The sequence below is a fragment of the Blennius ocellaris genome (assembly GCF_963422515.1).
Source record: "Blennius ocellaris genome assembly, chromosome: 20".
NCBI classification, from domain to species: Eukaryota; Metazoa; Chordata; class Actinopteri; order Blenniiformes; family Blenniidae; genus Blennius; species Blennius ocellaris.
In genome coordinates, this window is record NC_137669.1 from 1,577,265 (window position 1) to 1,589,677 (window position 12,413).

A 12,413-nucleotide genomic window follows, 5' to 3' on the forward strand; every position below is an offset into this window, starting at 1 on the left:
CTGACCATCAAGATTTGTGACCCTTGCCTGCGTGACTACGGACTAGCTTCTGCATTTTTTCTACCTCCCTATCTCCCTTATTGTCTAAATAAAAGACAGTATATAGCTGTGTCGAGCATTTGAGTCCACACTTCACCCGTGACAATACCAACTGGCCACAATGGACTCAGCCGACACCGCTTCTGACCACCTGGCTCCCTGGATTACAGTGGATCACCAGCAAAAGGAGATACCCCAGCTCCGTGAGCAGATGCAGGCTCTCACCACTCAGAACAACCACCTTCTCGCCGCCTATGGGGCTCAGCTCTCTGGGCTTACAAGGCAGGTTCAGAATTTTGCTGCATCTTCCTCAGCTCCTGTAGTGGCTGCTGCTCCTGTGAATCTGCTCGCTTCCCCTGAGAAGTTTTCTGGAGATTCGGGGGATTGTCGACCGTTTTTGACACAGTGTGAGATACATTTTGAACTCTGTCCTGACTCCTTTCCCAATGAGCGATCTCGAGTCACTTTTGTAATATCTCATCTGACTGGTCGAGCCGCAGCCTGGGCTGCTTCTGAGTGGGCTAACAAGCCTCCACTGTGTGACACACTCAGGGATTTTCTCAGCACCCTGTCCAAGGTGTTCCAGCATGTCTCCCTGGAAAGAGAGGTGGCCCGGGCTCTCGTGTCTCTTCGTCAGAGCTCCCGGTCTGTGCCAGAGTACACCTTAGACTTTCACTCTGTTAGTGCTGATAGTGGGTGGAATCCCTTTGCCCTTTATGATGCCTTCCTTAACAGGCACTCCTCCATCATGAAGGACCATCTGCGTCTTGGCCTCTGCCTATACTGTGGCCAACGTGGGCACAACCTGGCTGCCTGCCCAGTGATAGGCAAGCACAGAACGATGCTTATCAGCCCTGTCACAACTTATTCCCACTCTAGTCAACCCGTAATTCCAGTAACAATTTGTTTTTCCTCTGTATGGTCGTCGCAGGAAGTGTTGGTGGATTCGGGGAGGATGCTAACTTAATGGACAACAGGCTGGCTGAGAGGCTACAACTCAGAACTACTCCTCTTCCTGGACCTATTAGGCACGGGCCCTGGATGGAAGACTGCTTACCAAGATCACGCATCACTCTCAGCCAGTCCAGGTTAGTTTCCCTGAACCCAACATGGAGACTATTCAGTTTCATATTGTTAAGTGCCCCCAGCCCCCTATTGTCTTGGGATTGCCTTGGCTCCAGAAACATAATCCCCATTCGAATTGGAACACGGGCCAGGTGCTGAGCTGGGTCTTCTACTGTGACAACCACTGCTTCCCTAAGTCTCACACATCCAGGACAACATCTCTCATTGCTACTGTGACTTCGGCCTCAACAGTTCAGGACTTCTCTGACCTTGCTAACGCTCCGAACTGTTTACACAGACCTCAGGGATGTTTTCAGTAAGAACCAGGCCTCCTCTGTTCCAACCCACCATCCCTACGACTGTGCCATCAACCCCCTGCCAGGTATCCTTCCCCCCAGGGGGCGTATATACTCTCTTTTCAGGCCAATTCGTACTGTCACGGGTGAAGTGTGGACTCAAACTGACCCTACATAGCTGGTTGCGAGATATTGTATTTTATTTAGACAATAAGGGGAAAAGGGAGGTGCAAAAAATGCTGAAGCTAATCCATAGTCACGCAGGCAAGGGTCACAAATCTTGAAGGTAAGAGGAGGGCTGGGCAGGAATTTTGGTCGGGCAAAAAAAGGATCAAAAAACACCATGAGACAAGAAACAGAGTAAAAGTCTGGACCGACTGGTGAAACAACACAGACAAACGGCCAAGAAGACACAGAACAGAAGCCCAACTTAAAGAGCAGTCACCTGGTGGAAACAATTACACAATCAGGCACAGATGAAAGACATCAGGGCAGGTCGCAGCAATCACCCATGAGGAGGGGACGTCAAGGAGCCTGAAATGAGAAACAGCATGAATCTGCAAAATAAAGCAGGAAACGGACAAGACAGAAATGTGCACGGTGACAGAAGCCTTTTTCCTAAATCTCCGATGAAGATGTGTCTTTGTAAGGGATCTCAGCTCACAACAATATATTACCACAATGTTACACCAACCATTGCGAACTGGACTCAAACCGGAAATAAAACTAGGTCTGAAACTGGGAATCAAAGCACAATACATTGTCTTGAGTCAAAACCTAAGCATCCTTCTAACAAATGTCCTGTTTCAGTAAGGCACGGGTTTGTTGTGAATTTTCAAACTGATTTCAGAGCTCTGTCTTTGTATGAAAACTGCTTCTCCTGAATGAATGTGACCATCACTGTTGAATATTGAACTGTAAAAGCAGTATTGATCATCAATTGCAATTGAAAGTAATCCACTACTGATATAAGTACCAAGGCCAGAAGAAGGTGCCGGCCTTCACTCCCTGCTGCTCTGCGGTGATCCAGATCTGCAACCAGAAAACACAAAGATTCAGTCTGAACCCAGAAGAATGTGGAGTCTGCTTCTCTGCTGCTCATGATAGCTGTGGTTCCACCGCGCAGTACATGGTGGAGCGGGAGGGTAAGGTACGGCAAAGCACAACCAGACCCAACTCTGTCAAGCGGCCCCACCACAGAAAGTATGGTTAAGGTGTAGATGGGGCAGTGAATGACGAGGGGATGCGTCGAGCAAAGAACGCAGGAGCGGCCGTCTGAGTAAAGCTTTGAGCCTCATTCTCCGTGACACAGGATACATTTTCTCCTTGTGAACAGTAGTGTCCAGCTCCTGCTGAATCTCCTCCTTCTATTCCTGAGAGGAGCAGCTGCACCTCATTGTATGTGTTGTTTCAATAAACACGCCGACGTTTCAATAAACCCAGTTATCAAAACAACCAGTGAGCAAAGCAGCATATGTAAAGAACAGGAGGGTTTACAGCCAATGGAATATTTAAACACTACAGGCATGTCCAAAGTGATGATGGTCACTGACCAATCAGCAGACGGCTGCGTTGTTGCTCCTCTTCAGAGACCCGTTCCTTGGTGCTAGCTACCTCAATGGAGGGTTAGTGGTAAATTGGTAGTTGTGTTTTTTTTCATACCATTCACAACTTTTTCAGTGGGACCACATGAAAACCCATCCCGCACCCTCGCCGGCACAAAAAATTTGGTGGAACCGCGGCTGACGTAGCTCTGTAGGATCCATACATCCATCCAGTGGTAGTTCAGAGAACTTAGTGCCTGTCTGGCTTACCAGCAGTGGCTAAGTTAGGAGAACCTACCGGCTGTCCGCCCCACCAGCGGTGGTTGAGCTTCTCTCTGGTGCGCAGGCTGAATGTAGCGTTGAACACTGGGTCGTGCATGGTGTTTCCCACAATGCCATGGGACTCTGGGTACAGCCCCTGCAGAGGGAGAGGGAGACCCCATCAGCCTGTTCACCAGCAGCAGTGAGTGCAGTGGTGGATGATGGGAACATGAAGCAGGGTCACTTACGGTAGCCAGAGTGTAGAGGTTGGGAAAGGTCTTTGTTGGGTACACGGGTCGCATGTACGGCGCCGACGTGCCACATGTTCCTGAGAGTAAAGACTTCAACCATTAAAAATCTGTTTCCACGACGATAAACCTGCCAGTCAGCTGGAGGTATTCCTCCACTGCCAATGACTCATGAAGAAAGCAGACATACTCAGTTTGTGGATGTTGGGGATCACAGTTTTGCCTTTCTTCAGGTACGAAGCTCGGAAACCATCAACAGAGAGCATGATGAGAGGAGGACGTACAAAGCTGAGGAGACAGACGAGAAAATATCAGTACTCCTCCAGTTAGCTTAGGAGCTTGAAGGACATTCCCACTTTGTGCAATGTGCAACCTAACAGAAACATTTTTTTGACTCATATTCAGCCTAACAGACACGTCCACTTTACTGATGTTCAACCTAACAGACACGTTCTGTTTACTGATGTTCAACCTAACAGACACGTCTTGTTTACTAATATTCAGCCTAACAGATATGTCTTCTTTACTAATGTTCAAACTAACTGACATGTCCACTTTACCAATGTGTACCCTGACAGACAAGCCCAGTTTCCCAATGTTAGAGGGGTTCTGGGGGGGTCCTCCCAGGGTTGTGAGGGGTCCTCTGAGGGGGTTCTGGGCATGTCTGAACAGTAGACAGTCTCACCCTGCAGGACACTGCGCCATCTGGATCTCCTCACAGTCTCCTTGATTCCACGGAATCTCACCTGAGAACAAGACCACAACCTGTCAGCCATAACATTTTGACCAGTGACCAGTCTGTCAGCCATAACATTATAGCTGATGGAAAGGTGGGTGGTCATAATGCTGTGGCTGATGGAGTGCTTCCTGTATTGTACCTTTGCAGAGGCTTTTGTAGTTGGAGCAGCAGTCTCCTCTTTCCAGACAGTCATCAGAGCAGTGGCAGGCATGTTCCACGTTCCTCTCCTCGCCACAGCGATCCGCCGTGCACTCGAACCCTCCCTCTGTGACAGGATGGCAAATCATTACTTCATTATCCCATCACATCATCACCTCTGCATGCCATCACTCCACCACCTCACCTCATCATCTCATCACCTCATCTCAGCACATCATCACCTCATCACACCTCAGGTTCTCATCACCTCTGAGGTTGTCATCATTGTATGACAGTAACCTTACCACTGTACATCAGAGGGAGAATCAGCAGCAGTTCTCAAGCTGGAGTCAAACCAGAGCAGAACTCTGCAGTGATTCAATGTGTTCCAGATTATTGCATGTGAGTGAGTGGATTCAGTGACGAGAAGTGTAGCCGTGTTTGATGCTGTTTTGGAAACTCTCACGCCGCGGTTGGGTTAATGTCTTCAAGATGAGGCCGCGGTTACTGTGGCGACACTAGGCAACACCCAGCCAAGCTCCAAAGCAGCACCAGATGAAAATCGCCTGCAGCTGTCATTGATACATGTCTGTATCTGTTCCAGCAGAGGCGCTTCAGAGCTCTGAACATGGATGGAGCTCTGCTGATGGAAGAAACCTGACCAAAGGTCCTTCAATCCTCCTGAACTTCACATGAAGTTCCTTCATGCTTCATCTGGGCCCTGGAGGAGTGAGCTGGATGTAGAGGAGTGAGCTAGGTTCAGAAGAGGAGTGAGCTTGGTGTAGAGGAGGAGTGATCTGGGTGTAAAGGAGGAATGAGCTGGGTGTAGATCAATGAGCTGTGTGTAGAGAAGTGAGCTGGGTGTAGAGGAGTGAGCTGGGTTCAGATGAGGAGTGAACTGGGTGTAGATCAATGAGCTGTGTGTAGAGGAGTGAACTGGGTGTAGAGGAGGAGTGATCTGGGTTCAGATGAGGAGTGAACTGGGTGTAGAGGAGGAGTGAGCTGGGTTCAGATGAGGAGTGAACTGGGTGTAGAGGAGGAGTGAGCTGGGTCTGGAGGAGTGAACTGGGTGTAGAGGAGGAGTGAGTTGGGTCTGGAGGAGTGAACTGGGTGTAGAGGAGGAGTGAACTGGGTGTAGAGGAGGAGTGATCTGGGTTCAGATGAGGAGTGAACTGGGTGTAGAGGAGGAGTGAACTGGGTGTAGAGGAGGAGTGAGCTGGGTTCAGATGAGGAGTGAACTGGGTGTAGAGGAGGAGTGAGCTGGGTCTGGAGGAGTGAGGCACTCACCTGTCTTCAGACAGTGCAGGTCGAAGTCGGAGCAGCAGCTGTAGTAGGTTTTACACAGATTGTCACACCGGCACCCTGGAGGATCGGCCACCTCCAGCTCGAAGCAGCGGCCATGACAGGAGCCCGCTGAACTGACCCACTCAGACACCACTGCATAGACACACACAGCAGGAGGGGTCAAAGGTTAACCACAGATCATTTCAAATCTCATCTACATGGAAATTCAATCTCTCTCTCTCTCTCTCACACACACACACACACACACACACACACACACACACACACACACACACACACACACACACACACACACGCACATACACACACACGCACATACACACGGCAGGTACATGTACTACCCACACACTTCTTTGCATGAAATCATTGGTCATGAACACATGAAGTGACAGACGGACCCCATGGAGAGCCTCTGCCCTCTGTCAGTCACCACATTTCTTTATAAAGCTCCAGCACAAGTCAGGTTCTCAAGTATTTGTACTGTAGATGAACCAAACGCGGTCTGACAGTGAAAAATCTGGTCATCTGGAAAGAACCAAAACCAGAGCCAGGATCACGATCAGAATCAGACTCAGAACCACAACCAGAATGAGAATCAGGACCAGAACCAGAATGAGAAGGACTTTATTAAGAAATGCTTTAATGTTGTTTGATTCTGGATTGTTGTCAATGTTTACAGTGTGTACAATGATTACAGTGTGTACAATGATTACAGTGTGTACAATGATTACAGTGTGCACAATGTGTGCAGTGTGTACAGTACTATGTGGGCCCATCAGCCTGATAAGAGTGTTTACCGTTTGCACACATTCACTTCTTCATGAAGAAACAGGGGGATCTCGGTGTGTTGCTTCACTTCCTGTTTCACAATTAAAGTCATTCAGTGTGTGGCAATTAACGGGGCCATATCATGTAAAATTCACTTTCGAATGGTTTTCTTACAGTAATAATCGTCCCCATACCTGGAATGTCACTGTAGAAGTGAAGAAAGTCTGCTGTCTCATTCTCTGGCTTGTTTAATTTTTTCAAAAGTGTGTGCGCCAACGAGCGAATTGGAAAGCAAACCCTTGGTATCGTCACCAAGGTTTTTAGCCAACCCCAATCCAGACAGTCTCTCCCTTTGATCCGCCCACAAGCAGCCGACTGTGTGCTCTGTTTTTTTCTGCTCAATACAGCTGCAGTTGTTTACCTGCAGTGGCAGGAAGATATGAGCACAGCTATGAGCTAAACACTCCAGATGCACTGTTATTAATTGTATCAATGAGCAGAGGACTCAATTTTTACTGCTTTCTACCGAGCCTGTGAGGATCCAGTGGATTATTATTGTTTTTTTTAGCATTACCATTATTTTGTGAGAGCATAATACAGCCATGCTTACTTTCTTACATACATGTACTTCTGCCACTCACAATTGTTTTTTTTCCAACAAAATAAGAAACAAAAAACAGAAAATCAAACAAACTTTGAACAAATCAGGAAAGATGGTCAGTTACAAAAAAGCTAATGGGAAGAGAAAGGTCAATCCAGGGTTTTCTTTTTTTGTTGATAAAGTATATAGTGGTAGAAGAATATTAGGCCCCATATAATATCCAGCAATGAAATATAATAACATTATACAATCATTCAGTTGGTACTTCTGTTTGTAGGGAACCCATATATCTAACCCACTTGGTCCAAAATGTAGTGGATACATGAAGCTGAAGGCAAAGGGTAATCCTTTCAGAAGATAATGATGTTTATCCAATCCTGTGTTGTGGGTGGGTCAGGAAACAACCAATGCCTTGTAATGGCATTTTTTACCTGCAGAATATCAAATAAATATCCATCAGCTTGTCGAAACTGTAAATGTAAATTTCCAAAAATATAATGTTGTAAACTGCATTGGGAGGTTAGTGTTAAATAGCCCCTCTTAATATTCTGTCTAGAAGGGTTTGATGACAGGACATTCCCAAAAGATATGCCAGTGTTTGGCGTCCCGACTTCTGCGCTGTCTCTAGCACGTCACTTCCCCCGTGTGATGAACAAACGCATAATACGCTTCCACCCAAACTCTCGCCACACATGAGTTTGTGCATTTCCACTGGGATTGGCAAATGTCAAGCCAATCCTCTTCAGATATTAAAAGATTACCCTCCCCTCCCATTTCTCCTGTGCGGTAGGTCATTTTAGACAATAGGCCTTTGTGAATTTTAGAGATTACACCTTTATTGGATTTACTTTAATAAACGTCAATAAAAATGATCAATATTGGGTCAGTCAGGTCCGTTTCCTTTCTGATGTTACTTTCGGGCGACCGTGGCTCAGGTGGTAGAGTGGTCGTCTTCGGAGTGAGAGGTCAGAGGTTCGATCCCAGTCTACACCGGTCTATGTGTCAAAGTGTCCTTGGGCAAGACACTGAACCCTAAATTGCTCCCAGTGGTCGACTAGCGCCTTGCATGGCAGCTCTGTCCCATTGGTGTGTGAATGTGAGCGTGAATGGGTGAATGACTGACATGTGAAGCGCTTTGGGACTACCTCAGTGTGGTTAGAAGGCGCTATATAAATCTAGACCATTTACCATTTACCATTTCAAAATGATTAAGTACCTGGACAAATCTATAAAAATCAGTTCTTTCAAAGTTTTTCCTCTAAAACTTTTTAAGTTGTCCCTTTTCTGTGAAAGAGTAGAATGTTGTTGTTCCTTTCAAAATCCATTATTTAAAACCCTTATCTATTGTGTTAGGCCTAAACTGAGGATCATAGGCACACTATCAAATTATTTGTAATTTATTTATTTTGTACTCTTCTCTCGTCATATTTCAGATTTCTAAGTGTACTATATTCCATGGATTCTGTACCTCGATGGATCTTCCCAAATGTTTGTGAGGTAGTACTGCTTGTATATGGGGGTCTACCAGAGTAGAGAGTTTTATATCCTTCATCTGGCTTGCAAAGGATGGGTTGCACAAATTAACTAGGGGTTTAGTCTGGGCTGCATAATAATAGTCTCTAAAATTAGGAAGTGACATTCCCCCTGTTTCAGTGTAAGTTGTAATGTTCTAAATCTAACCCTGGGTTTTTAACCCTGTCAAATAGATCTGGATATAATCTTGTTCAATTCAGAAAATTGTTTTGAGGGAAATTCTACAGGGAGTGCCTGAAATAAGAAAGGATATCGAGGGAGGATATTCATTCTTACAGAATCAATTCTGTGACAAAAAAAAAAAGGATTCCAACTGCGTAGGTCATCTTTAATTTTCTTTAAGAGGGGGTCATTATTTATCTCGTCAGTTTTTGAATTCTTTTAGGTAAGTATATTCTGAGATATTTCAATGAATTTTGATCCCAATTTATGTGGAGTTTCTCTCAAAATTGTTTCGTGAGTTGATAATTGAGAGCCAATATTTGTTTTTTTTTGTACATTTAGTTTATATCCTGAATAATATATATATATTTTTTAGAAGATCCATTAATTTAAGGAGTGAATTTGGATTACAAAGGTAACCTAAGACATCAGCATATAGTGCCACCTTGTGGTCTTCTCCGTTAATGCAGATTCCTTTAAAAAGCTGGGTCTGTCTTATCCACTGTTCCAGGGGTTCTATATGGTGCGCAAATAGCAGGGGCAAAATCAGGCATCCCTGTCTCGAGCTACATTCCAGTACAATAGTGTCTGAGAGGTATCCGTTTACTTTTATTCGGGCTTAAGGCTTATTGTATGTTTGGATGCCTCAAATAAAAATGTTGTCTATGCCAAATCTTTCTAAAACTTTGTACAAAAAGGCCAACATACTGAGTCAAATCTCAGCATCTGAACTAACAAAGCAAGCTTCAAGATTATTCTGTTGAATATGATGTAGTATGTGTAATAATCGTCAAATACTATTATCATGAGTCTGTCTTTGTAAATGAATCCTGTTTGGTCGTTATGTAGGAGTTTAGTCAGAACCTTGTCCAGACATCTGGCAAGGATGGATGTCTAAAGTTTGTAGTCGACATTTAACATTGATGTTGGTCTATATAAGCCGCATTCTAATTTGGGAATTATGGAGATTACTGCCTCATTCCAAGATAGAGGTATTTTAGCCTACGTTAATGTTATATTGCAGCACTGAGAAGGATTGGCATTAACTCAGCCTTAAAAATCGTATACCACTCTGAGGAGAAGTCGTCCGGGCCAAATTGTTTATTTGCTTTTAGAGCGAGATGGCTGTATTCAACTGCTGCTCGGTTACTGGGGCTGTTAATATTTCATTTTGTTCATTTGAAATCACAGGCAAATTGAGAAATTTCAAGAAACTGTCAATTTGCTGGTCACCTTCTAGTTGGGGTTGTGTATAAAGGCACTTGTAATGTTTTGTGAATGTTCTTTGTATTTCATCTTTTTATACTGTATAGTTTTAGAATTTATATCTCTTATTTTGTATATCATATTGTCTTTTTGTGATTTTGCTCCCGACTCATAGTGGGTTTGTCTTGTGAATATCATTTTTTTTCCATTGTCCTGTATATACATTGTATTTATTGCCTTTCTAATTGCTTTCATTTTAACAAGTAGTTCTGTTTTTTTGTTCTCTTTTCTTTCTCTCTTTTGTTATTTTTGTTTCTTTTCATAAGCACAGAATGATACTACCCTCCCTCGGAAAAATGCTTCTAAGTGTCCCATTCTGTGGCAGAGTCAACCTCTCCATTATCGTTCTGCTCTAGAAACTTTTTCATTTCCTCTCTCATTTGGGTTGTGAATCTTGGGTTGTTCGGGACATTTTGTGTTCAACCTCCACATAGCTCTACCCTGGATTATTGTTAATATCAATAGTGCAGGAGATAGGAACGTGGTCAAACAGATCAATACGTCTAATATTACAACCAGTTATTCTATGACGGTCTTTCTTTAATACAAATAAATTATCTATTCTTGAGTAGACATCATATCGATGTGAATAAAAAGTATAGTGACGGCCTGTTGGATAGAATTCCTTCCATAAATCTAGTATTCCCAGCTCTGTCATGATAGCATTGATTTTCTTATGTAGTCAAATAGTAACTGGGTTTTTGGAGGAGTCCAGTTTTGGATTAAGGCGGGTATTGAAATCTCCTATCGCCTCCTATCATTAAATCTAATACGTTTCTCTAAAAAGCACAATCAGAAACATTACAAATCGTTATATTAACATCATGTTTTTTCCCAGAGACTACCATATGTCTCCCTTTCTTATCAGTCGCCTCTGAAACCAGTTCAAATGGTATTTGTTGTGATATCGAAATTGCTACACCTCGCCTATGACTTGATTTATAAGATGAATAGTATATCTTTGAAAAGCACATTCTTCTAAGTGTTTCATGCTCTGGTGGGGTCAGGTGTGTCTCTTCCAAAAGTACAGTCTGTGTATTTCTCCTTTCAGTTTTGTCAATATCTGCCTGTGCTGGATTTAAAATCCCATTCACATTCAAAGAAATCACTTTAAGAGTTTGCCTATTCATTGTCTACTATTGTTGTTTACAATTGTTGTCACACTTCCAGAAACCTTTCCTGTTGTCCCTGAAAACTTGTACACTAAACCTATCCTTCCTGAAGAACATGAATGAAAACAGTGTAAAACAGTGTGGAACAGAACATCACTGGAGCAGTTCAGAACACTTGCATCTGATATTGAGGCTAGTTTCAAAAGAGCTTTGCCGGACCTTGTAAAGTCAAAGCCCTCGTTTGGGAATGTCCCATGTCATGGTGGTGGGGCCCTGAGATGTGGCCACATTACAGTCAAAGTCCAAAGAAAAAAGGAAAAAAAAGTAAGTCAATCCAGGGGGATCTGCCCAATAAGCCCTGCTTCATTTTAAACACAAGAAGAATAATAGAAGTGTAAACCATGATCAAACGAGCAGTAGGTTGTGAGTTGGGAGAGCTCTATAGAAAATGTGATTTTAACTTCTTTTTTTGCACCCTCCATCAATAGTAAGCTGCAAGAAACTATCTAAGGCACCACCTTAAGTTTTGGATGGATTCCATTTTTTTTACTCCCATTTTCTCCTTATACATATGGCGAGAAGTCCTAACCCACATAAGTACAGCTGTATTGCTGCTAGCAAGATAGCTGCTGACACACTCAATGTTAGCAACCTGTTGAAGTCCACTGTGCAAAATGTGATGGACATGAAAACTGAGATATTTTCTTCACTTAAATCGGAGATAACTGGTATTTTCCAAGTGGAGTTGAAGAGTGCGCTCACTGCTGAGTTTGTTATGATTAAACTGGACCTACAAGCATGTAAAACGGGTATTACTAACAACACTGCCATGTTGCGGGCCGACGTGGAAAAAGTTCAAATGACAGTATCAGATGTGGAACACGGTCTCTCTGCCTGCTCAGATGAGGCAACATCACTGCAGGATGCCGTGCAAAAACTTGGGAGAAAGTAGACAATAGATTTACATTTTTTATGTATATATACTTTTACATTCTGGATTAAGGTCTGTCTTCAGTTAATTTTTTAAAGACCTGATATTTGCTTTATATATTGTGTGAACTGTTCCCCCCCCCTCTCTTTATTTTTATATAATTTTGTACTTTTCTATTTGTCTTCATGACTTTAACTTGATCAATATAAGGTCATATATGGCATATATGGAAACTGGAACAATATTTGAACTATCTTGGGGAGTGTGATCACCACAAACACAAATCCCAAAAGTGCTTGGTTGTTGTCCAAAAGGCACCACCTTTACACTTGAAAAATGTCATAATATTTAAATCACTTGTTGAATTTACGTAAGATGTGACGGTCCCTCCTCTCCACTGAATGC

The 12,413-nt window shown here is 43.6% G+C and overlaps 1 protein-coding gene across 2 annotated transcripts in view; it reads right to left on the reverse strand.

Annotated features, from left to right (window-relative positions):
* Positions 1–12,413, reverse strand: part of enpp2l (ectonucleotide pyrophosphatase/phosphodiesterase 2-like) — a 116,968-nt gene that overhangs the window by 73,386 nt on the left and 31,169 nt on the right. For both annotated transcript variants that reach the window (XM_080516461.1, XM_080516460.1), the window contains 7 exons: positions 5,618–5,767; positions 4,332–4,457; positions 4,139–4,199; positions 3,644–3,741; positions 3,454–3,533; positions 3,243–3,362; positions 2,377–2,432 (listed from right to left, as the gene is read on the reverse strand). In XM_080516461.1, coding sequence (XP_080372587.1) covers positions 2,377–2,432; positions 3,243–3,362; positions 3,454–3,533; positions 3,644–3,741; positions 4,139–4,199; positions 4,332–4,457; positions 5,618–5,767 — 691 coding nt within the window. The remainder of the gene's footprint in view (positions 1–2,376; positions 2,433–3,242; positions 3,363–3,453; positions 3,534–3,643; positions 3,742–4,138; positions 4,200–4,331; positions 4,458–5,617; positions 5,768–12,413) is intronic.